Genomic DNA, 24,324 nt, shown 5'->3' with positions numbered 1-24,324 from the left:
ACACAGATTTTTTTTTTAATGTATTTACTTATCTTTGAAAGAGTGAGAGTGAGCACTAGTGGAGGAGGGGCAGAGAGAAAAACAGAGAGAGAGAGAGAGAGAGAGAGAGAGAGAGAATTTCAATCAGGCTCTGTGCTGTTAGAGAGAGAGAGAGAGAGAGAGAGAGAGAGAGAGAGAATTTCAATCAGGCTCTGCGCTGTTAGTACCTGTCATGTGAGGCTTTAATTCACAAACCATGAGATCATGACCCGAGCCGAAATCAACAGATGCTTAACTGACTGAGCCATCTACGTGCCCCCTACAGATTTTTTTTTAATAGTATGATACTGTAAGTGTATTTTCCTTATGATTTTCCTAACATTTTCTTTTCTCTAACTTACTTTATTGCAAGAATACAATATATAATACAACATAAACATTTGTGTTAATTGACTATACTACAGGTAAGGCTTCTGGTCAACAGTAGGCTGTTAGCAGTTAAATTTTGAGGGAGTCAAAAGTTATACCTGGTTTTCAACTCGGGGGGGGTGGGGCTTGGTGTTCCTAACCCCCACACTGTGCAAGGGTCAACTGTGTATTGGTTACTTATGAAGCCCCACCCACACTCAAGTGGATGGAGTATTATACAAGGGCATAAACAATGGGAGTCACGTTAAAGGCAGTCCACCAAACCAACCAAATGAAAGATTTCAAAGCAAAGAACGGTACTAGGAATAAAAGAGGTAACTTAACAGTTATAAAAATTTGATTTACCAGAAAGATTTGATAATTTAAAACTTTGTAGGAACCTAATAACAAAACCCCTAAATATATCAAGAAAAGTTTAAAGAATTACAGAGAAATAGACAAGATACCAGTAGTAACTGAAGACTCTAATATGCCCCTCTCAGCGGTTGATACGAGCACTGACCAAAAAAAGTAAAGATGAGCCTTGAACAATGCAACCAAACAAATAGGACCTAATAGATATAAGTAGAACATTATGTCCAATGTAGAATACACATTATTTTCAGACTCACATAGAATATTTATAAAAATGGACCATATGCTGATCCATAGAGAAAATGCAAAGAAATAGCAAAGGATTGAAATAACATAATAACTTACCGTAATGAAGTTGTTAGAAATCAACAAAAAGATCATTAGAGTATCCTTACAGGTTTAGAAATTAAGGAATACATTTCTAACAGAATGAGACAAAGAAGAAATCATAATGGAAATTATAGAAAATATTTTCTAATCTAATATCCTAATAAAATATATATTCTCATGAGATTCAGCTAAAGCAGCACTTGAAGGGAATTTTATATATAGGTTTAAATGTATATTTTTGAAAAGAACTATCTAAAAATTAATAGGCTAAGCATCCATCTCAATAAATTAAGAAAAGAATAGCACAACCCCTACTCCAAATAACAAAGTGATAAAGATAGAAATATTTTATCAATACAGAAATTATACAATGAATAGGGTTAACAAAGCCAAAGTTGATACTTTGAAAACACTAATGATGTTTTCAAATCATTGGTGAGATTGATCAAGAAAGAAGGTACAAAATCCAAAGTCAGAAAGGAAAATAGAAGACATTCCTGCAGATGCTATAAACATTAAAAAAAAGAAAAAAGGATATTATAAATAACTTTTTGCTAGTGAAATAGAAAATTCTGATGAAAATAGGAAACTCCTAGGTTCTAATAACTTAAAACTGATTCAAGAAGATTTATAAAACCTAAATAGTCCTGGAAGTATAAAGACATTCAGTCAGTTGTGAAAAGTCTTAGGACTTTTTTTTTTTTTTTAACGTTTATTTATTTTTGAGACAGAGAGAGATAGAGCATGAACGGGGGAGGGGCAGAGAGAGAGGGAGACACAGAATCTGAAGCAGGCTCCAGGCTCTGAGCCATCAGCCCAGAGCCTGATGGGGGGCTCAAACTCACGGACCACGAGATTGTGACCTGAGCCGAAGTCGGATGCTTAACCGACTGAGCCACCCAGGCCGCCCCTCTTTTAAGACTTTTAAGGAAAACTGTAGGGCCTTTCTTTTAAGGAAAACTGTAGGGCCATATAGTTCTATGAATAAATTCTAACAAGCTTCTTAAAAGGAAATAATTTGAGGGGTGCCCGACCTGCTTAGTTGGTAGAGTGTGCCGACTCTTGTATCTTGAGGTCATGAGTTTGAGATTTTTTTAAGAGATTACTTAAAAAAAAAAAAAAAAGGAAAAAGAATTTGAAACCTATGTAAACACTTTTAGTCAATAAAAAGGAGGGAATATTCCCAAACTAAATTTTATGAGACCAGATAACCTGGATATCAAACCTTGACAAAGTTAGTATGAGAGGGCGCCTTGGTGGCTCAGCTGGTTAAGCATCTGACTTTGGCTCAGGTCATGATCTTGTAGTGCATGGATTCGAGCCCCACGTCACGCTGGCTGCAGTTTGCTTTGCCTCCTCCATCTCCCCTCTCTCTGCCCCTCCCCCATGCATGCACACTTTCCCTCTCTCTCGAAAATGAACATTAAATTAAAAACTTAATATGAGAAAATAAATGCTCCAGAGTATTATTATGAGTATTTATGATTATATATGCAAAAATCTTAAACCAAATATTAATGAACTGAGTCCAATTAATAAAGAGGATAAAACACCTTTATTATAAATTAATAAATATTATTAAATTAATAAAAAGGACAAAATAAAAAAGACTAAATTGAGTTTATCTCTGCAATGCAAGAATTAATGTTCAAAAGCCAATCTAATTTCACATTAATGGAATAAAATTTTAATGAGAAGGACAGAAATCAGGTCTACCCTAATGGAATAAAAGAACAGTGAAATAAAGGAGTAAAATTAATTCCATATTAATAGAAGAAAAGGTAAAAATCCTATGATCATCTCAATAGATGAAGGAAAAGAGATTGATGAAAATTCAACATTTGTTACGTATAAAAACTCTTAGTAAGCTAGGAATAGAAAGGAATTTCCTTAATTTGATAAGGGATATCTACTGAAAATCTTTGAAATTAGGAGCAAGACAAAATACCTTCTATTACCACTTTTATTCAACATTATACTGGAGGTCCTAGTCAGCATTGTAAGGGAATTCAGTAAGGAAGTTAGTAAATAAATAAATATCAGAAAGGCAAAAGCAAGCTTTTGGTATTCATAGAACCATGTAATTACAGATCTAGAACTATCCAAAAGAATCTACAAGGAAATTACATCAACTAAAAGAAATGTTTACCAAGAATGCCAGATACATAATCAATATATAAAAATCATTTTATTAGTAACTAATGGTTAGAAAACAAAGTTTTAAAAATATATATCATTTATAAAATAATAAGAACCTGGGAATCAAGCAAGTAAACGATGTATAAAACCTTTCTGAGAAAAATCACAAAACTTCAATGACAAATTAAAGAAGGCTTTAATTAATTAGTGGAGATGTTCGTGGATTGAAGATGTTCATGGATGTTATTTCTTCCCAAATTGATGTTGGATTTGGTGCAATCTCAGTAAAAATTTCAACAAGTGCTTTCATGAAATTAAACAAGCCCATTCTAAAATTTATAAGGAGATGCAAAAGACCTAGAAAGCCAAGACATACTTGAAGAACTGCAAAGTGGTAGGAATACCTTAGCAGTTTAGGAATAGGTCACTCCGCTAGATGTCAAGAATTATTGTAAAGCTATAATAATTAAGATTGAATAATAGTGACATAAAGATGGACAAGTTGTGCAGTGGATTAGAGAGCCTGCAGACAAACCCTCAGACACATGATCTATGACAAAGGTGTTACTGGCAAATAATGAGATGGAAGATGGTCTTTTCAGTAACCGTCACTGGGATAAATGGGCATCCCTGTAGCAAGAATTAAAATTGGCCTCCAACCTCACATCATACTAGAAAATAAATTCCTAGTAGATTAAATGTGATGGTCAAACTCTAAAACTTTTAGAAGAAAATACCTTTTTAAACTTGGAGTAGGGCAGGTTTTCTTTTAAAACTGTAAAAACCACCAACCATAAAGGAAAAGATTAATAAAAAATTATACTCTGTTAAAGACCATCATCAAAGATACCATAAAGACCATGAAACTTCAAACCACAGAGTGGGGTAAGTTATTTGCAACACATAAATTGATACCAGATTCATACTCAGAATTTATAAAGATCTCCAACAAACCAAAGACTTTACAAGAAAAGATATCTAGATGACCAAAAACATATGAAAAGCTGTTGTACCTCATTAATAATCAAGGAAATGAAAATTTAAATCACAATGAAATGCCACTGTGTGAAAATCCTTAAAACATAATAAACATTAAAACATCTCATAACAACAAGGATTGGCAAGGATGTGAAGCCACAAGAACTCTTTCACACTGCTGGTAAATGTGTAAATTGGTACAACCACTTTGGAAAACAGTTTGTCATTCTCTTGTGAAGTTGAAGATCCATATATCTTATTACACAGCACTTCACTCCTAGATATTTATCTAGATCAGTATGTAATTGAAATGTTCATCAGTAGTAGCATAAATAAATAAATTGTGGCATGTTCATATAGTAGAAAGCTATGAAGGATAGTGAAATGAAGGGTACAATTTACAAGAGTGAATCCTGATGTGGGGCCATGGGCAAATGGTCAAGAAAGAATTCTTGAGACATTCTCAGTGCAAAAAGGTGCTTTTATTATAGTGTGGGGACAGGGCCCATGGGCAGAAAGAGCTACACTTTTGCTATATGAACCTGGTGGTTATATGCTTAGTGTTCAAGAGTCAGGGAGTATGCAGGGAGTATTAGATAATAAATATCTTCTTTGAATTTCTACTTATAAAAGTACTTTTGCAAGATTTCTCTGGTGCTTATCATTCAGCTCAATATTAACTATCTGTGAGATGTACAGACAGTCATGAGATCCTTTAAGAATATAGCAACGAGCAGTATTTGATTCTTATCAAAACTGTGCAGGCTGTAGGTCAGCCTTCTTGGCTAAAGGTGATCATTTTCCTGCTTTTACCCTCATCAAATCTCAAATGTTGAATGAAGGTCACACACAAAAAAATACACATACAGTATGCTTCTCCTTTTAAAAAGTTCATAGATATGGTAGGCAGAATTATGGCCCCCTAAAAATGTTTACATCCTAACCTATGAATATGTTAGGTTACATGGCAAAGGGGAATTAAGGCGCTAATCAGCAGTCATTAAAATAAGATTATCCTGGATTATTGGGGGAGCAAGGAGAGATGCGCAGGATCCTTAACATGTTATGGGATCCTTAAAAGCGGAAGGAGACCCAGAGAGGGCAGCATCAGGCCTCTACCTGACATCGCTGGCTTGAAGATGGAGGAATGGAACTATCAGCCAAGGAATGTGGATCGTCTCTAGAAGCTGGAAGAGAGAAGGAAATAGATTCTCCCCTAAAAGCTCCAGAAGGAATGCAACCCTGCCAATACATCTTGGTTTTAGTCCACCGTTGAGACTTATTTCAGACTTCTGACTTCCAGAAACATACAATAATGAACTTGTGTTGTTTTAAGCCCCTGAATTTGTTACAGCAACAATAGGAAACTAATACTAAAAATGATGAAGGGTTAAAATTGTCAAGGAAATGATTATCACTAAAATCAGTAGATTGGTTTCTCTTTTGGAGAGGGAAAGGGTTATGATTGGGAAGAGCTCCACTGGGGCTTCTAGGGTACCGGCAGTATCTTATTTATTGGAAAATATGTATGTTTTATGCTGTCTTCTGCATGTATGAAGCTTAACATCATTGCTTTTATAACCAGAAAGAGTTCTAAGAATAATACATATCCATAGTTTTTTTAAACTGAACGTTTTTTATTTTTTATTATTGATGTTTATTTGTTTTTGTGTGTGAGAGAGAGAGAGACAGAGCATGAGCAGGAGAGAGGCAGAGAGGGAGACACAGAATCCAAAGCAGGCTTTAGGCTCCGAGCTGTCAGCACAGAGCCTGACATGGGGTTCGAACTCACGAACTATGAGATCATAACCTGAGCCGAAGTCAGACACTTGACCTGAGCCACCCAGGTGCCCCCTGAAGGTTGTTTTTTGAAGTCATTTTTTTTTTTTTTAATTTTTTTTTCAATGTTTATTTATTTTTGGGACAGAGAGAGACAGAGCATGAACGGGGGAGGGGCAGAGAGAGAGGGAGACACAGAACCGGAAACAGGCTCCAGGCTCCGAGCCATCAGCCCAGAGCCTGACGCGGGGCTCGAACTCACGGACCGCGAGATCGTGACCTGGCTGAAGTTGGACGCTTAACCGACTGCGCCACCCAGGCGCCCCTGAAGTCATTTTAAAACACATTTCTTTGACTATAAAATTATTTCTTTCTTGAGAGAGTATGACAAAAAATATTTTTTATAAACCATTAGTACTTTGCAATATTTTCCATAATATGATCAATGACCTAAATGACTCTTTCGTGAATTTACTCAGTTAACATAAGGAAGAAGCTACTTATCTTCCCAAATTGAAATAAAAATACAGTTTAAGTGGAAGACCTTATAAGAATCCTTAATTCAAGGGCTCCTAGGTGGCTCAGTCGGTGGGCTGAGCAGGCGGCTGGGTAGCTTTAAATTTGCTAAATATTAAAAAATTATTGAGATGCATCTAAGCCTAGTGTATATCTTGCTGTTATTTTTTTCCCCTCCCTAGTTTGGGGACAAAAAAAAAAAAAAAGAAGTGGTTTGTTTCATTTTCCTGGATTTTAAATAATTTAACTCTGTAATACACATATTAGGCAAACTGACTTTCAGTAGTCCCTGCTTTGTTGCCTGGAATTGTCATTTTAGAGGGTTAAATTTAAATAAGGTTAAATTTAAATAAAATTTAAATGAGATTAATTTGTTTCATTTCTTCGACTTCTTTTAAAAGTTTATTTATTTAACTAATTTCTACACCCAACATGGGGCTTGAACTCATGACCCCAAGATCAAGAGCCACATGCTCTTCCCACTGAGTCAGCCAGGTGCGTCTCTTTTCTTCAACTTTTAGAATTATACTAATAAAATTTAAACAGGAATTGATAAAAAATAATTCTTGTTGCATTTAGTAAGAAAGAGGTTGTTTACGATGTGATTCTGTAGGAAATTTTTAGTCTTAAATTAACCGAGTCTTTGACTTTCTCCTAATGAATACAATATGGGGAGGCATTTTGGCAAGATGGTGATCTGTTTCCCAACTTCAGAGTAAGCAGCTCTGAGGCTTGCAGGCTGGTGTGGCCTGGAGGGAATATGTAAGTTTGGGGAACATACTGTGACCGAAATGAAAACAAGAGGCAAAAGCCTATGGAGCAACTATCACAATTTTTGAGTTTTCAGTAAGAGTTGTGCCTCTGAGTGGAAGCTTCTGGTGCATTGTAGAGATTGCTTCCTCAGTCTTCGTGTTAACTGCCATTCAGGGTACTCTGGCAGCTTGATCTGAGCTCCAAGGATGAGGCAAGCCATGAATTAGCAAAGGAAAGTAATTCACTTGAAGGAACTTAAGCAGCCAGAGGTAGGATGAACAAGGATTGCATCAAGAACAAGTGACTTCAGTGAAATAGAACAGAAATAGAAATTGGAAGTGATAGATGACAGATTTAATAGGCAAAACAAGATAAATTATCCTAGATTTTCAGGAGAAACAAAGTGACTTGCTTCTAATCATAGCATAAAAGAAAATGAAGAAAAGGGGGGAGCTTTTTTATGTATTAATTTGTGGAAAGGATGATTATTGTTGAGACTTAAATTCCTGGTCTGGAACATTAAGTAGAAGAGTATACCAAAACAGAAAAATAAATAAGTAAGTAAGTAGGTAGGTAAGTAAATAAAAAAGAGAGAGAGAGAAAGAGAAAGAGCAAATGGAGGAGATGCAACAACTAAATGTATAATAGGAGAGCATTTCTCTGATTTGAAGAAAGGTTGAGTTCCAGACCAGAGTGTTGAAGATGATGGGGGCACAAAAAAAACCAAGCTGTTTACGATGAAAAATCATCAAGATATGTGCCAGACTATGCAAGGGGACACTGGAAACTTAGAAGATAGTAAAATAACATCTACAGATTTCTGAGAAAGGAACTGTGCCTATACCTAGCCAAGTATTATTCACATGTTTATGGTGAAAGCAAGATACTTGTGGATATGCAGGAACTCAGGTCCTCCATTTAGGAAAAGCTTTCAGTAAAGGATTCTCACCAAATAATTGCAAACAGAGACTTTAAGATTGGGCAGAAGAAGAGAAGAAGAGAAAAACAGTAGTAAGCAAATGAATCTCACAGTATATTTAACGAAATCTAAATGGATAATGATAGAGTGACTGTATTTCAGCACATTCCTTTGTCTTCAGCACTTCCTGAAAGTTTGCAAACGCTTGATTAGACGCAGGTTCTGTCCTTCTGGCAAGACCACAAATGATGTTCTCTTCTACAGGGAGGCATACAACTTCTGATTGTCATTGTTTTTAATTTTTTTTTAATGTTTATTTTAGAGACAGAGTGTGAGTGGAGGGAGGGGCAGAGAGTGAGAGAGACACACACAGAATCTGAAACAGGCTTCAGGCTCTGAGCTGTCAGCACAGAGCTCGAGGGGGGGCTTGAACGCTCTAAATGCAAGATCTTGACCTGAGCTGAAGTCAGATACTTCAACTGACTGAGCAACCCAGGCGCCCCTTGTAAAGATAGCCGTTAATACACAATTCTAAACTTTTGTTTTGTTTTGTTTTGGTTTTGTTTTTGAAAGAGAAGGAGAGGGAGGGCCAGAGAGAATCCCAAGCAGGCTCCACACTGTCAACAAAGAGCCGGACATGGGGACTTGATCCCACAAACTATGAGGTCATGACCCTAGCCGAAATTAAGAGTTGGACACTTAACCAACTGATCCGCCCAGGTGCCCCAATACCCAATTCTAGATTCTATCATTACTTTTCATTTATAGCTAGAATGCTTACACAAAGATGCCTCTCTTCATCTGTTTGGTTTACTCAGTGGTACAGTTCATATAGGGAAGGTGAGATAAATGTTTGACTTTTTTCCCTTAATCAGTTTACAAGATAATGAATTGGTTCTCTATTATCTTTTGGTGTGGGAGGTGGGAGAGAGATATCATTATAAACTAGTATTATTCAATATATGTGATAGATTTGAGTCCTTTGCAAGTATTATCCTTATTGAAGCTCAAATTGTCTCATCTTTGGCCAGTTGGAGCAAAAAATGTTTCCTGAATCCTTTTGACATGACCCTGATAATCTTTGTAAAGAAAAGGGCAGTGTTTTTTGTTCAGTTTTGCTTTGCTTTTCCAAAAACCTCAGAATGTTTCTGTGCTTTTGAGAAGGTGGATTTTAGGGATCCATTGTTTCCTAGGATATTTGATACTTAGTATGATCTTTGGTGTAACTGTAGGCAGATGTGCCTTAGGATTTGTGTTACTTGCAAAAAATAATGGTTTTATTTTTTTCAGTATATGTGGAGATTCAAAAAGAATCCGTATTTCCCGGCAAAAAGATGTAGAGGCATATGTTAAAATGTTTTTTTCAATAGATTAATAAGTATATGAATGTTTACTCTGGACGAGTCTCTACAATGGGAACTCTTGGGAATTCAAACAATTATGAAACCTGCTTATTTACTTAACATTTCAATAAAATAAGTTCCATTTATTAACATTTCAATAAAATAAGTTCCATGTAAAATAATATACATTATTTTTCTTTCAGATCTGTCACGAAATCGCCTCTCAGAAATTCCCATAGAAGCATGTCATTTCGTTTCTCTTGAGAATCTCAACTTATACCAAAATTGTATTCGGTATATACCAGAAGCAATTCTAAACCTACAAGCTCTAACATTCTTAAATATTAGGTAAGGATGTTGTTTTTGTTGTTGTTGTTTCTTCTTCTTTTTCTCCTCCTCCTCCTCCTCCTCCTCCTCCTTCTCCTTTTTTCTTCTTCTTTTTTGATTTTTGGTTTCATGTGGTCTTTTCAGTTCTCTCTTGGCTTTCACTAAAATTTACATTATCTGTTCATATCTGCAGTATCAATACATGTTCTTAGGCTGAATTAACAATATTTCCTATGTCCTCCTTGTTTCTCCCTTTGTCTTTAGCTTTGTAACTATAAATGTCATTAGTCTGATAGGATTGCAACAGTCTTATGACTGTGGTTCTCCAGTTAGATTTTCAAATAAGCTTTATCAAATGAGGATAGTAGATCTGAAAGTACTTTCATTCTTGTGATTATTTATTTTTGTGTACTGAGTTCTGAATGTGTAAATGCATTTATTTGACTCATTTCCATTTTTTTATATCTTAGAAGCCTTTTTTTTTCATTATAAAAGTTATAAATGTTCATTGGAGAAAATAAGAAAATGTAGAGAGGTATAAAAGATATTCATCAAAATGTTGTATCTGAGTTTTTTAATTATAAGTGATATTTTCCTTTTTCTCCAGGCTTTTAGTCAAATTTTTAAGTGAGTTTTTCCCCTCGTCATGAAATACTCAGGAAATATTTTTATATGTAAACATTTTATTGTATAGTTTATATACTTCTAAAACTCGTTTTCCCTCTTGGATATTTAGTTTATTTCAGTTTTTTGCCATGCTAAAAGTAGTATTAACAGAGGCTCTGATATGTAAATGTTTATTTTTCTCTTTCCTTAAGATAAATGTCTAGAAATAGAGTTATTTAAAAAGCTTTAAAGGCTGATGATCTATGCTAGTAAAATCACCAAAAGATTTTGAAAATGGGGCCAATTGACCCTAGAGAGTAAAAAGTTAAATCTATAAAAGTAATATTTTAACTTACTTTTATCCTAATGATAGATGTGTACTTTTAGCTCTGATTTGCATATTTTTATATAAATAAAAGATTTCTATACTTCAGCTGCATGATATATTTGAAATCGTAACCTGTCACTATAGAACTATATTTGAATCATTTATGTACATTTGATTATAATGTATGTAATGATGAGAGAAGTAGATTGATTACAACTACTTTTATGTTTATAACCCTTTTTTAGAAGGAAGGGGAGAGGATGATAGTCATCTATCCTTTTTTTTAATGTTTATTTAATATTTATTTGATATTTGAGAGAGACAGAGACAGAGCATGAGCAGGGGAGGGGCAGAGAGAGAGGGAGACACAGAATCTGAAGCAGGCTCCAGGCTCTGAGCTGTCAGCACAGCTGATGGGGCTCGAACTCAAGAACTGCGAGATCATGACCTGAGCTGAAGTCGGACGCTTAACCGACTGAGCCACCCAGGTGCCACTACCTTATTTTTTTTTTAATGTTTGTTTATTTATTTTGAGAGGTGGGGGAGTGGGGAGAGTGAATCCCAAGCAGGCTCCATACTCAGTGCAGAGCCTGATGTGGAGCTTGATCTCACTAACCATAAGATCATGATCTGATCCAAAATCAAGGGTCAGACACTTAACTGACTGAGCCACCCAGGTGCCCCTACCTTTTTTTTTAAATTACTTTATCTTACATAAAATTAACTTGAATAAAGTAATAATATGTGTTTATGTAGCACATCATTATAGAAAGGAGTTTTATGGTACAGGGCCCTGTAGGATAGGTAGATAAGGATTAAAATCCTCAATTTACAGATGAGGAATCTATAAAAAGCAGATAAGTTAAATATCATGCCTAAAACCACAAAGCTGATAAGTGAGGAAATGGAGGCTAGAACCCAAATCTAATACCCTGTTTGCTCCTTCCATGACTTAATGTTTGTCACTTTACTGAGTATAGGATGGGAAAGATGAAAATTTTTTTCTTGAATGGTGGGTTCTAATTATTTTCTTCTTCTACTTACCCATTTAGTCGGAACCAGCTGTCAACATTGCCAGTACATTTGTGTAATTTACCATTGAAAGTCTTAATTGCTAGTAATAACAAATTGGTGTCACTTCCAGAAGAAATTGGACATCTCAGACATTTAACAGAACTTGTAAGTTTTTACTTTTTTATTGCTCCACATGTATGTGTATCCACAGTCATACCATATTCTGTTTTGTGTAAGGAAAGATTCAATATTAAGGTGTCTTTTTGAGTTTTTCCAGGTATCAATAGTGAAGTTTTGCTGGTTGATCAGTACTGAAATGCTTCAGCACAGAGTTAAGCAAGAACTGAAAGTACAAGTCTAATAGGCCCACGGGGAATGGGACAAAGTCATCAGAATTAAACTCTAACCAATATTAAGTGATTTCTATGCTAATAAGCTTTTGAGATATAAGTTAACAATGCATTTAGATTTTTACATTAAATCTCAATAGCATCAGTGTTCTGATTTGGGGTGAGCCCCTCTCGGGGACTGGGCACTGCAAAGATCAGGCTTATTTTTTTTTGCCTTACATGCTATCTCTAGCACCTAGCTCCCTCTCTAAAGTAAGCTATTCTTTACTGCCTTCTGTTTTCTAAGAAGCTTAACTTTGATGAACCACTCCTTGTTACTCTTTAGTACTTATGTCCTGGGCATGGGAATGAGACTTTTCCCATTTAATCACCATAGTAACATTATGAATTATGTGTAATACTTATCATCTTATTACAGCTGAAGAAACTAGCACTTAGATAGGTTAAGTAATTTGCCCAAGGTTCCATAACTGAGGTAGAATTTTAAACCAGTCTACCTTAACTCCAGAGCCCACGTTTCATATTTCTGAAATGGTCCAATACAGTTATGTCCATTGAGATTTGGGAGGATCATTCCATGTAGGTTTATTAACAAAGATAGACATCATGAACAAAAAACACATGTATAATTTAACTGGACCACACAGTAGCTCTCTCTTTTTTTCAGGTGGATTATGAATATAAACAATCACATGTAAAAATTCACAAATATGTTAAATCTGGAGTCTAGAGACTAGACTATTTATTTAGAGGCAGTTAGATCTAGGAAATAAAGTCAAAAATGTATGTTTGTTTATTCAGAACCTGGTTATTTTTTTTATTTTATTAAAATAATTTTTTTTTAATAAGCTCTTGATTCCCACTCAGTGGAACCTGTTCTTACAACATCTATTGCTTCTTTCTTTTATTTCCCCCTTTTATTTAAGTTTATTTTATTTTATTTTTTTAGTAATCTCTACACCCAATGTGGGGCTTGAACTCATGACCCTGAGATCAAGAGTGTCATGCTCCTCTGACTGAACCAGCCAAGCGTCCCTGTTTCCCTTCATTTTTAAGTGAGAGTAAACCTCTATCTTTCAAGATACACATTTTCCAAGAGAAATATTATAAATTACTGTTGTCTTCTGTCTCGGCTCAATTTTCCCTATCCTTTCAACCTCTTTCCTTTTAACTTTGCTGCTCAGAGCATTGGAATAAAAAATACAGCTACTGATTCTACTTCAGTCATTAATTGGTAGGAAAAGTAAAAATAATATTATTTTCTCTAAGAATATTATGGGAAAATTTTAAAATAATGTTTGAAGTTTTTGGCAAGTGGTCTTTTCTAATAGTTAAGTCTATTAATATTTTCTTTTTACTCATATACTAGAGGAGTTTTAAGTGTTAATATGGCATCTTGGAGCTTTTATTAACCTAGACAACTTCCTACTGTTCCCCATGGATTTGTACATTTTCGTGGCTTGTCTCAGAGTTATGGAATTCTGAATTTGTCAGTCTTGGAATCTGTAGTCAGCCTCTTTTCAGAATCTGTGTTATCAAACTGTTGACCAAGATACCAGAAGGCTTACATAATACATTTCTTGGTACCAACTTGATCAAATGCCAATAGGGCAGTATCTATTTTTTCCATAGCCTATGAGTTATGTGTCCTTTACTATTTTCCCCTCACTTTCAGTTTCATAAAGAATGATTTGAGTCATCTTCAGTGCATTTTTATATTCTTGAGCAGGTGAACTGGTATTTTGAAAGTAGGATTTCCTTTCAATTAATTTTATCATTATAATTTTTATCATTGTTTTGCTTTTTTCTTCCAGTCTCATTAAAATACATATAAAATAAAATATTGGGGCGTCTGGGTGGCTCAGTCGGTTGAGCGTCTGACTTCAGCTCAGGTCATGATCTCATGGTTCGTGAGTTTGAGCCCCACATCGGGCTCTGTGCTGATGGCTCAGATCCTGGAGGCTGCTTCAGATTCTGTGTCTCCCTCTCTCTCTGCCCCTCCCCAGCTTGCGCTCTGTCTCTCTCTGTCTCTCAAAAATAAATAAAGGTAAAAAAAAATTGTTTTTAATAAAATATTGTCCTAAATAGATGTTTTTATACTTTTTTCTAATTTACTTTTTCACTAGAATTTTCATTTGATCTGATACTAAGCTTCCTGTCCACATCTTAAGTGATTTAATTTTTGTTCTCATAAAATTAATGTAGATTCATATAATACCTATAAAATCAGAAGCCTATAAGTTTTTAAAATTAAATGCTAGTACAAACTATGGATTTATTCTTGGACATAGAATCATAATTTTTTTTACAGTTAAGACAGACCATAGGTATTATCTTTATCTAACCTCACTTTACAGATGGTTTAAAGCAGACAAATTTGTAATATTAGAAAAATTCTTTACTTTATATCTTTTTGAAATAGGATGTGAGCTGCAATGAAATTCAAACAATACCTTCCCAAGTTGGTAATTTGGAGGCCCTAAGAGATCTTAACGTCAGAAGAAATCACTTATTACGTTTGCCTGAAGGTAAGAAGTGGTGAAATAATTGTTTTATTTTTACTTATTTATTTTTAAAGATTTTGTTTTTAAGTAATCTCTACATCCAACATAGGGCTCAAACTTACAACTCCGAGATCAAGAGTTGCATGCTCTACTGACTGAGCCAGCCAGGTGTCCCGAAATAATTGTTTTATTGTTATTTGTCTTTTTATATTAAAGATCTCTCAGAGCTGATAAGTACAAGACAAAAATATGTAAGAGTTACAGCAGGGGCACCTGGGTGGCTCAGTTAAGCATCTGACTCTTGATTTCAGCTCAGGTTATCATCTCACAGTTCATGAGTTTGAGCCCCCTGTCGGGCTCTGTGCTGACGGCATGGAACCTGCTTGGGAATTCTTTGCCTCCCTCACTCTCTGCCCCTCCCCCACTCATGCACATTTTTATCTCTCAAAGCTAAATAAATAAACATTTGGGATAGATAGATAGATAGATAACATCTAGCCAGTGTTCAAGATATAATGATTTAGTTATTACATGTTTCATTGTGGATTTTAAGTTTATTTATTTTTAAAGAGGGAGAGAATAAGCATGTGCAGGGGAGGGGCAGAGAGCGAAGGAGAGAGAGAATCCACCGCAGACTCCACACTAGCAGCACAGAGCCTGATGTGGTGCTCGAACTCACAAACATGAGATCATGACCTGAGCCGAAATCAAGAGTCAGTTGCTTAACTGACTAAGCCACCCAGTCTAACTTTTAAAAGTTAGATTCTTCAGGGGTACGCAGGTGGCTCAGTCGGTTAAGCAGCTGATTCTTGGTTTTGGTTCAGGTCACCATCTTGTGGTTTGTGGGTTTGAGCCTTGAGTTAGGCTCTGCACTGACAGTGCAGAACCTGCTTGGGATTCTCTGTCTCTCTGTCCCTCCCCTGCTTGTGCATGCTCTGTCTCTCAAAAATAAACAAACATTAAAAAATAAAATAAAAATTAAAAAAATAAAAGATTCTGCAGTAAAAAATTCTAATAACTATAAACCAGTGATTGTATTTTTAGATCTAGTCAGAATTAAGTAGCAACTCAGGGTAGGTTCCCTGGAAGTTTCAGTAAGCATAACTACTTGAGAGAAATATATCATGTTTCTGATAATGAGATATTTTAGCATAATGAAAAACATTCCTACATTTTGCACTGACTTAAAATGGACTTGACTTGAACTTAATTACTTTATCCTTCCCTGGAAACATTCAGGTAGGGACTAATGAACATTTGGAGGTGATATGTAGAGTGAATAATGAATGGAGTGAAAGACTGCACTGGGAGGCTGGTTATCTTAGGCTCACTGTAAGCTCTGGTATATGTATTTGAGTGATAAAAATGATTATACAAATTAGGTATAATTTATCAAGCCTTCAAAATACGAATTCATGAAAGAAAAAGCTTTAAAAAAGGAAATGAAAATGGGGAGAACTATTATTTTATTAGATCAGAGTATATATTTCTTTAATTTTATTATGGACAATTTCATATATAAATGAGAGCAGTGATTCATCCAACTACAGTAGTTATCAGCTCATGGCAACTCTTGTGTCATCTGTACTCCCATCCACTTTCCCTTAACTCTATCCTTTAGAAGGTATTTTCGTGACATTGGTGCTCTAGGTTCTGCTATAAAACATGACTTACAGTGTATAGTAAATATTGAATTGACTAATGATGCTTTTGCTTCATTCTAGAATCCAAATGTTAACACCAATATGACCCAATATGATTTTTAGCTCTAACATACTAGTGTAGCTTTGACATTATGGATGTGAAAATGTCTCATAAAGTGATTTTTCAGTCTACTTTTATACACCCTACTGTAATCGCACTAGCCAAAATCCTGCTTAACTTTCCTCTCAGTCGCTTTAGCCTGGTAAACTTTTCACCTTGTATTTTCAGAGCCTTCCTCATTTCCTCTTGGGCCTGCTTTCTACCCTCTCAGGGATGTGAATGAAGGCCCCCAGCAGAGCTGAACAAAATCATGGCACAGACCTTACAACCCCAAATTTCAATCCAAGATTACCCTTCTACTCAGTAGAGTAGTAGTAGGTAGTATGTAGTGGGACTCATCTACTATGTTGATCTTTAGAAGCTTACTAACGCAATAATACTGACTTCATATAAGATCATTTAATGAAAACATTGGGATTTTAGTGAAAATGAAAATTTGGGGTTTTAGATGACAATTGCGGTCTAATAGTTTTATCATCTAATTTATTTCTCTATCTGATTGGGAAGGTGTATTCCCAAGAAAATGGTGAGTCACACAAATAATTTTAAATGGTTTTCTATTAGCTTATCTTATTTTTTTTTTAATTTTTTTTTTCAATGTTTATTTATTTTTGGGACAGAGAGAGACAGAGCATGAACGGGGGAGGGGCAGAGAGAGAGGGAGACACAGAATTGGAAACAGGCTCCAGGCTCTGAGCCATCAGCCCAGAGCCTGACGCGGGGCTCGAACTCCCAGACCGCGAGATCGTGACCTGGCTGAAGTCGGACGCTTAACCAACTGCGCCACCCAGGCGCCCCTATTAGCTTATCTTATAATTTCAGCATATTCAGCTAAACTGAGATGGCAGGAAAGCTTTATTTCAGTAGCTATACAAGTTAGTGTGGAAGTTCATTGTAAGTGGTGGTCTCTGACATTTTACAGTTTGGTAGATATTAGTGTCTTTAGTTGTATTGCCATTTTGATTTTAAATTTTAATTGTTATAAAATAATATATCATTCAGAAAGTCAAATAATATTCAAGAAGTTTAGGGGCACCTGGATGGCTCAGTCAGTTAAGCGTCCAACTTGGCTCAGGTAATGATCTCACGGTTCATGAGTTCAAGCCCTGCATTGGGCTTTGTGCTGACAGCTCAGCTTGGAGCCTGGCTCCTGCTTTGGATTCTGTGTTTCCCCCTCTCTCTGCTCCTCTTCTGCTCATGCCCTGTCTCTGTCTCTCTCTCTTAAAAATAAACAAACATTAAAAAAAATAATAATAAATTCCACTTAGTTAACATACAGTGTAAGATTAGTTTCAGGTGTACAAATATAGTGATTCAACACTTCCATATAACACCAGGTGCTAACCCAAATACTAAAAAACAATTGGGCTCTGTGCTGACAGCTCAGAGCCTGGAGCCTGCTTCGGATTCTCTGTCTCCCTCTCTCTCTGTTCCTCCCCTGCTCATGCGCGCTCTCTCTCTCTCTCTCTCTCTCTCCTTCAAAAATAAATAAAAACATTAAAAAAAAATTTAAATGAATACCAAAAAAAAAAAAAAGTTTAAAATCAATAATAGCATTCCTCTGCCTCAGCTATCCCCCTCCCCAGCTTTAATGTTTACAAGCATCTGCCTTCTCTGCCTTTGACTCTTTCCACTGGCATTTTTTGACATATTTCTAAATGATGTGCCTTTAAGAGCTTTGCTCGATTTATCCATTTTGACATTTAATGTGAGCTTCCCATTGTGGTAGATGAGGATTTCACTTCCTTACACACTATCACCATCATCCAAAAACTCACCTCCCTCCTACTGTCTTCCCAGTATAGTTTTATCACAACTTCTGATCAAAGCATTATTATTTACATTATTATAACTATATTAATATTGGTCCCTGCCAATTCAGTTGATGTACTAATTTCATTTTTAAAAAAAATTTTTTAATGTTTGTTTATTTTTGAGAGAGACAGAGAGACAGAGCACAAGTGGGGGAGGGGCAGAGAGAGAGGGAGATACAGAATCCGAAGCAGGCTCCAGGGTCTGAGCTGTCAGCACAGAGCCCAACACGGGGCTAGAACTCACGAACGGTGAGATCATGACCTGAGCCGAAGTTGGACGCTTAACTGACTGAGCCACCCAGGCACCCTGATTTCATTTATTTTTTTTTATTGTTGTTGTTTTTCTGGAGTTAATAATTTCTTTTTTTTTATTTGCTTAGTTTTTTTATGTACCTATGGCTGATTCCTTCCTCTTTTTCTAGCAGAGAGAGAGAGAGAGAGAGAGACCATAATTACATAATTTTTATTACACTACATTGTTATAAGTATTCTATTATTAGTTATTCTTGTTCATTTCTTGTGCCTAATTTATAAATTAATCTTTATCATGTATACATATACAGGTGTGTATCATGGTATATATAGGGAAAATCATGGTATATATAGGGTATATATATAGGGTTTGAAACTAACTGGTTTCAGCATCCACTGGGGATCTTGGAACATATCCCCCATGGATAAGGGAGGGAGATTATTCAGATACTAGGGCTGGGATGGGTTGGGGTTGGGTAGGAAAGCGCTGAGGTCTCATCATTGTGTAAGACTTTCTCTTAAAGCCTTCATTTTCAACGAACACCTCATCATCCTGACTTTCCATTGTGCCTAAACTTCCTGAGTTCAAAGCCTTTTGATTCAGTTTCCCTAGAGAATAAGTTGTTGACTTCTGTGGTGATTGGAAAGGAGTAGTGCCCTAGCTACGTGAGTTGAGGTTGGGGACTTAGGCACTTGTTTTTTGTACAGATTATCATCTAATTCCTTGGTTATGCCTGTGTTTCTGTGGTATCAGCCTCTGGTTCTTTAGTTCTGTGAGTGGTCACATAGCTTGCTTTTTATTAGTATTCCCATCTGTAAGTAACTAGATTTCATTTTATAGTATCAGTTCATTGTTAAGAAAGAATGGAGATAAATACATTAAATTCACTGTATTTAATTAGAAGCTCCCATAAAACTTTTCTAGTTTTGGGGTGCCTGGGTGGCTCAGTCGGTTACGCATCTGACTTCAACTCGGGTCATGATCTCACAGTTCGTGGGTTCAAGCCCCACATCAGGCTCTGTGCTGACAGCTCATAGTCTGGAATCTGCTTCGGATTCTGTGTCTCCCTCTCTCTCTGCCCCTCCCCCACTCTCACTCTATCTCTCTCTGTCTCTCAAAAATGAATAAATGTTAAAAAATTTTTTTAAAACCTTGCCTAGTTTTGAAATATTATTAATTGTTCATTCCCATCTTATCACCCGGCAGAGCTGGCAGAGTTGCCTTTGATACGGTTCGACTTCTCCTGCAATAAAATTACAACAATCCCCGTTTGTTATCGGAACCTCAGGCACCTACAGATGATCACCCTAGATAACAATCCACTACAGTCTCCTCCTGCACAGGTAAACTATAGTGGATTTGAAGGATGTTGTGAACTTTTTTGACAAAGGGTGAACTTAAAACTTGAAGTTCTATGCATTTATCTTTTTTGTTGGAAAGGAAGTTCTTTTAAAGTAAATTTACACACATAGGCATTCTTTAGAAGTCTTGAATAAATGGGATGGAGGACAGGTAATGTTTCCAGAATGTTTTTTTCCTTTCATTGAATTGACTTTTTTTTTTTTAAGTTGAAGTGTTTTTCCTTAAAGTTTTTCTAATAAAATTTGAGTTAATTTCTTTCTAGTAAGACTTGAATGTAGCCAATGTAAATGCTAGACACAAATAAAAATATTTGGCTTTCAGAACTAAGGACTATCAGTACATTTCTTTTAAACATCATTTTTGTACCTTTTTATTTTCTCAAATCTTTAAGTTCCTCATTTAATCAATTTGGTCATTTGTTTATCAGTGGCTGATAATGAAACTAATAATAAAGTAATTATAAAGTAGTTTCATACATAGATTCCAGACATCCTATAATCTGAACAACTTTACCAGTGTGTATTTTTCACTATAGAGTTTGTACTCTACAGTTGATTCGTGGTCTTGTTCAAACCTCTGAATGGAAACTCTAAAGCTTTATGAGTAAACTTCATAACTGTAGAAGGATCTCATAATCCTGAAGAATTTATATTTTTACTTGTCAACAGAAATACAACTTTAATATTTAATCATTTCCTGCTTTTCTCTCTTATAGAAAGTAGGATTCAAAGCATAATTGTATATGATTGCTGGATTTCTAAAAGCAAAAGTTGCCAGTATAATCCATGGAGAGCAATGCTTTAAATTCCTGACTGTGCCTAACTAATCAGTGTGATAAGTTTACTTGGTATTCTAGCAGTATTTATAATCATAAGTTATTTATTTTATATGTTACTGAAACTTATTCATGACTAGAAACTAAAAATGTGTGTGTGTGTGTGTGTGTGTGTGTGTATGTATATATCACATAAACACATAAAATAACAAATAATATGTTATAATGTAGTGTTAGATTTTTAATATCACTATATATGGTTGCTAGAAATACCTTCTATTTCTAATATACTTTAAATAAAAAGATGATTATGATTTTTAGAAAGGGATACATATATTTCAGATGAGTAATAATTTGGCTGCATTTATGTTATTTTTTTTAGATATGTATAAAAGGCAAAGTCCACATATTTAAGTACCTGAACATACAGGCTTGTAAGATTGCTCCAGATCTGCCAGATTATGATAGGAGACCCTTGGGTTTTGGCTCCTGGTGAGTATGTTCTATTTCCTTATTTAACATGTTCCATCTCACAGGGAATCAAACCGGACCATAAGTCTGCCTGAATGCTTAGCTAAAAGGAAATAATCTATTTTGACACTTTTTCTCAGAATACTTGTATTAAGTAAACAGTTGATTACACAGATCTGACAAAGTGTCGTTCTAAGTCAGGGTTTCTCCATCTCAGTATTGTTGATATTTTGGGCAAGATAATTCTTTGTTGTGAGAAGCTGTCCTATAATTCAGAAGATGTTTATCAGTATTCCTGGCTTCTGTAGCACCCTCCCAAAGTGACAAAAATATCTCCAGACATTGCCAAATATCCCCTGCAGGGGTTCCCAGTTGAAAACCAGTGATCTGAGTGACTGGAATGCTGACCTTGGCTCTGCTGTTAACTAGCTCTATGACTTAAAGCAAGTCATTCAGACTTTTGGGGCTTCATTTTTTTCAATAGGGAATGAAGAGTTTGGATTTGATGACCATTAATAATACTTTCAGTATCTTTTAGTCTGAATCCTTTGGCTACATAACACCTGATTTAGAAGGTTATCTCCTTGGCATTCTCAGCCATCTGGAACAATCTTAAGTAGCAGGAATTAAATTCAAAAAGCTTTTAAACAGGCAAAATGGATGTCTCCATCAAGGCCTTATTCAAAAGAGATCCCCTCCAGCTTTCTCTTAGAACCTGTCGTGTTTTACATAAAAGCACAGTCCTGATGAGCTTGCTTCTCATATCCTTGTCTAAAACAGATTAACAAATTTCTGTTTGGGTAGAGTTTGTAAAAGCAGGCATATTAAAAGTACAAAAAGTAATTTGAAGGAAAAAATTAAACTTAAAAAGCGACACATGTTAAACAAAAGATTCAAGTTAATGGTTAGCTCTAAGAGGAAGGAAGATTTGGTATGAAAGAGGCATCAAGGGGCTTTAAAGGTATTAATGTTCCATCCTGTTTTAAAAGTTATGTCTGTTATATTCTTTTTTTAATCAATATGATACATTGCATAATTTTAATAAGATACTCAAAAGCAAGACACACTAAAAACATAGCAACTTGACACCAGTAGGCATATATGCAAAGAACCCTCCATATTTCAGTGATATTTTGTAATTACTATGTTATAGCACAATACAATAATTGATGCTCATAAAGAAAATGCTAAAATATATTAGACATGTCATTTCCAATAAAGGGATATAGGCATTACAGTTTAAATTTTTTTTCATCAGAAATTATTGGAATTAAATATTTAAGTGTTGATGGTGTAAAGGAGTAATCTCAAGCTATCTGAAAATTCAGAACCTGATTTCTCAAGTAAATTAAGTATTACTCCAAAGGGACTTGATCCCTGCCCTTTGCCACAGATGGTGTCTTTCTTCTTTACCATTGTATCCCTAGTTCACCTGAGTGTTTGGCACAGACAGTAGACACTCAGCAAATATTTGTTGAAGGAATTAATAGTCCGTTTGGTCACACAGATGTTATTTCCCTCCTAACCTACCTCTGCTTAAAGTCATCAAAAACAACTTTATGGTGACATTCTGGGGTGTTTTTTTTTGTTTTTTTTTTTTTTGCTTTGGCTATTAGATTGAAGATTTACATAGACATTGTGAAGGATATTTAAAATACTAGCTCTAATCTGGTTGTTTAAGCATACAGCAATACAAGTTTTAGTATACTTATTCAAACACACAGGAGAAATTAACCAATATCATATATACCCAGGAAAGATTTCCACAAGAATATCTTAGTTCTAACACTTTTAACTCTAAGAAGACTAAAAGCAGGTATGTGATGTCAAGGAAGACAGAAAAGGTTTTGACAGATGGTAGGGATTAGGTCTGGCATACTCTGTGCTAGTCTAGGCCTCTCTTGGAGGAAGGACTTTGACAGTGGGAAGAATATGAAGGGACCCAGACCATTATTGCCAAGAATTTTAAAATTTTCTCTATTCATTATATCCTTTTCTTTCTTCATTTCTTTTTCCTCCTACCTTGGTTAATTGCTTATAACATAGAACTCTTGTCATATTTATTGAAAAAAGTTTTGTTTTTCCTATTCAAGATTTTCATTAAATGTGTTCTAGTCCTGTACTCGTGAAAGATGTACAACAAATAGGGGCACCTGGGTGGCTGAGTCAGTTAAGCATCCAACTTCGGTTCAGGTCATGATCCTATGGCTCGTGGATTCAAGCCCCGTGTCAGGCTTTGTCCTGACAGCTGGGAACCTGGAGTCTGCTTGGGATTCTGTGTCTCCCTCACTCTCTGCCCCTCTCCCACACATGCTCGCTCTCTTGCTCTCTCTCTCTCTCTCTCTCAAAAATAAATAAAACATTAAAAAAAATAATAAAGTTCGTAATTGCTGTTTAAAAAAGAATGGAAGGGAGGGAGGGAAAGAAAAATGTACAATAAATTAACGTAGCTTTTATTTTCCCCCGTGGTGTTAATAATCTTTGGTACAGAAAAATTTTCCTCTCCTGAACTAGTGAGTAGAAACATAAATTGCTACTGCTGCCTCTGAGATTGGAGTGTAAGGCAGTGAATGCTGTCTACTGGAGACCTGTATGTGAGGGTATGCCCAAAGACTAAGGAGGCAGCGTCCACATCTATCAGAATAATAAGCTTTGATTGAGGCCTGTAGTGCTAATTGCAGAACCTGTTTCTCTCAGCCATTCAGTTCTTAGTCTTGAGGACTAATTGATCTTGGGCTAATTTTTTTGTTTGGAGTTTTTAGAGAGAGAAAGAGCATGAGCATGGGAGAGGGGTACAAGGGGGCGGGGAGAGAGAGAGAGGGAGAGAGAAAGAAAGAGAGAGAATTCTAAGCAGGCTCTACGTTCTGCACAAAGCCCAACATAGGGCTCAATCCCACAACCCTGGGATCATGACCCAAGCTGAAATCAAGAGTCGGACGCCCAACCGACTGAGCCACCCAGGTGCCCCTAATTTTTTTTTAATAGAAGAATCCTCGTTATAATACTTTAAAAACATTAAGCTTATATATATATTTTAAAAAACTGGCAAGAGACATGTGTATTTGCAAAGAGATAAAAGGATTAAATCCATGGAGAAATGTATCCTAAATGGAAAGTCATAATCATGTCATAGCATAATCATGTCATGTTTTTCCAAAGGATTGGTAATTATAGATCTGATATCTCCTAATCCCTATAATAACCCCTCATTATGCTCACTGAATTAATCTGAATTCT

At 35.7% G+C, this 24,324-nt stretch overlaps 1 protein-coding gene across 11 annotated transcripts in view; it reads left to right on the top strand.

The window, feature by feature from the left end:
* LRCH3 (leucine rich repeats and calponin homology domain containing 3) overlaps window positions 1–24,324 on the top strand; it is a 152,819-nt gene that overhangs the window by 44,117 nt on the left and 84,378 nt on the right. For all 11 annotated transcript variants that reach the window (XR_006299384.1, XM_043594423.1, XM_043594420.1 and 8 more), the window contains exons 2-6: window positions 9,723–9,867; window positions 11,833–11,959; window positions 14,567–14,672; window positions 19,686–19,822; window positions 20,999–21,108. Coding sequence is in view for 10 of the 11 variants with exons in the window: in XM_043594423.1 (XP_043450358.1) it covers window positions 9,723–9,867; window positions 11,833–11,959; window positions 14,567–14,672; window positions 19,686–19,822; window positions 20,999–21,108 (625 nt within the window). In the remaining variant the exon portion in view is untranslated. The remainder of the gene's footprint in view (window positions 1–9,722; window positions 9,868–11,832; window positions 11,960–14,566; window positions 14,673–19,685; window positions 19,823–20,998; window positions 21,109–24,324) is intronic.

Source organism: Prionailurus bengalensis, chromosome C2, assembly GCF_016509475.1.
Source record: "Prionailurus bengalensis isolate Pbe53 chromosome C2, Fcat_Pben_1.1_paternal_pri, whole genome shotgun sequence".
Classification (NCBI taxonomy): Eukaryota; Metazoa; Chordata; class Mammalia; order Carnivora; family Felidae; genus Prionailurus; species Prionailurus bengalensis.
Note: the sequence above shows the minus strand (reverse complement) of the source record. Positions and strands in the feature narration are given on the sequence as shown.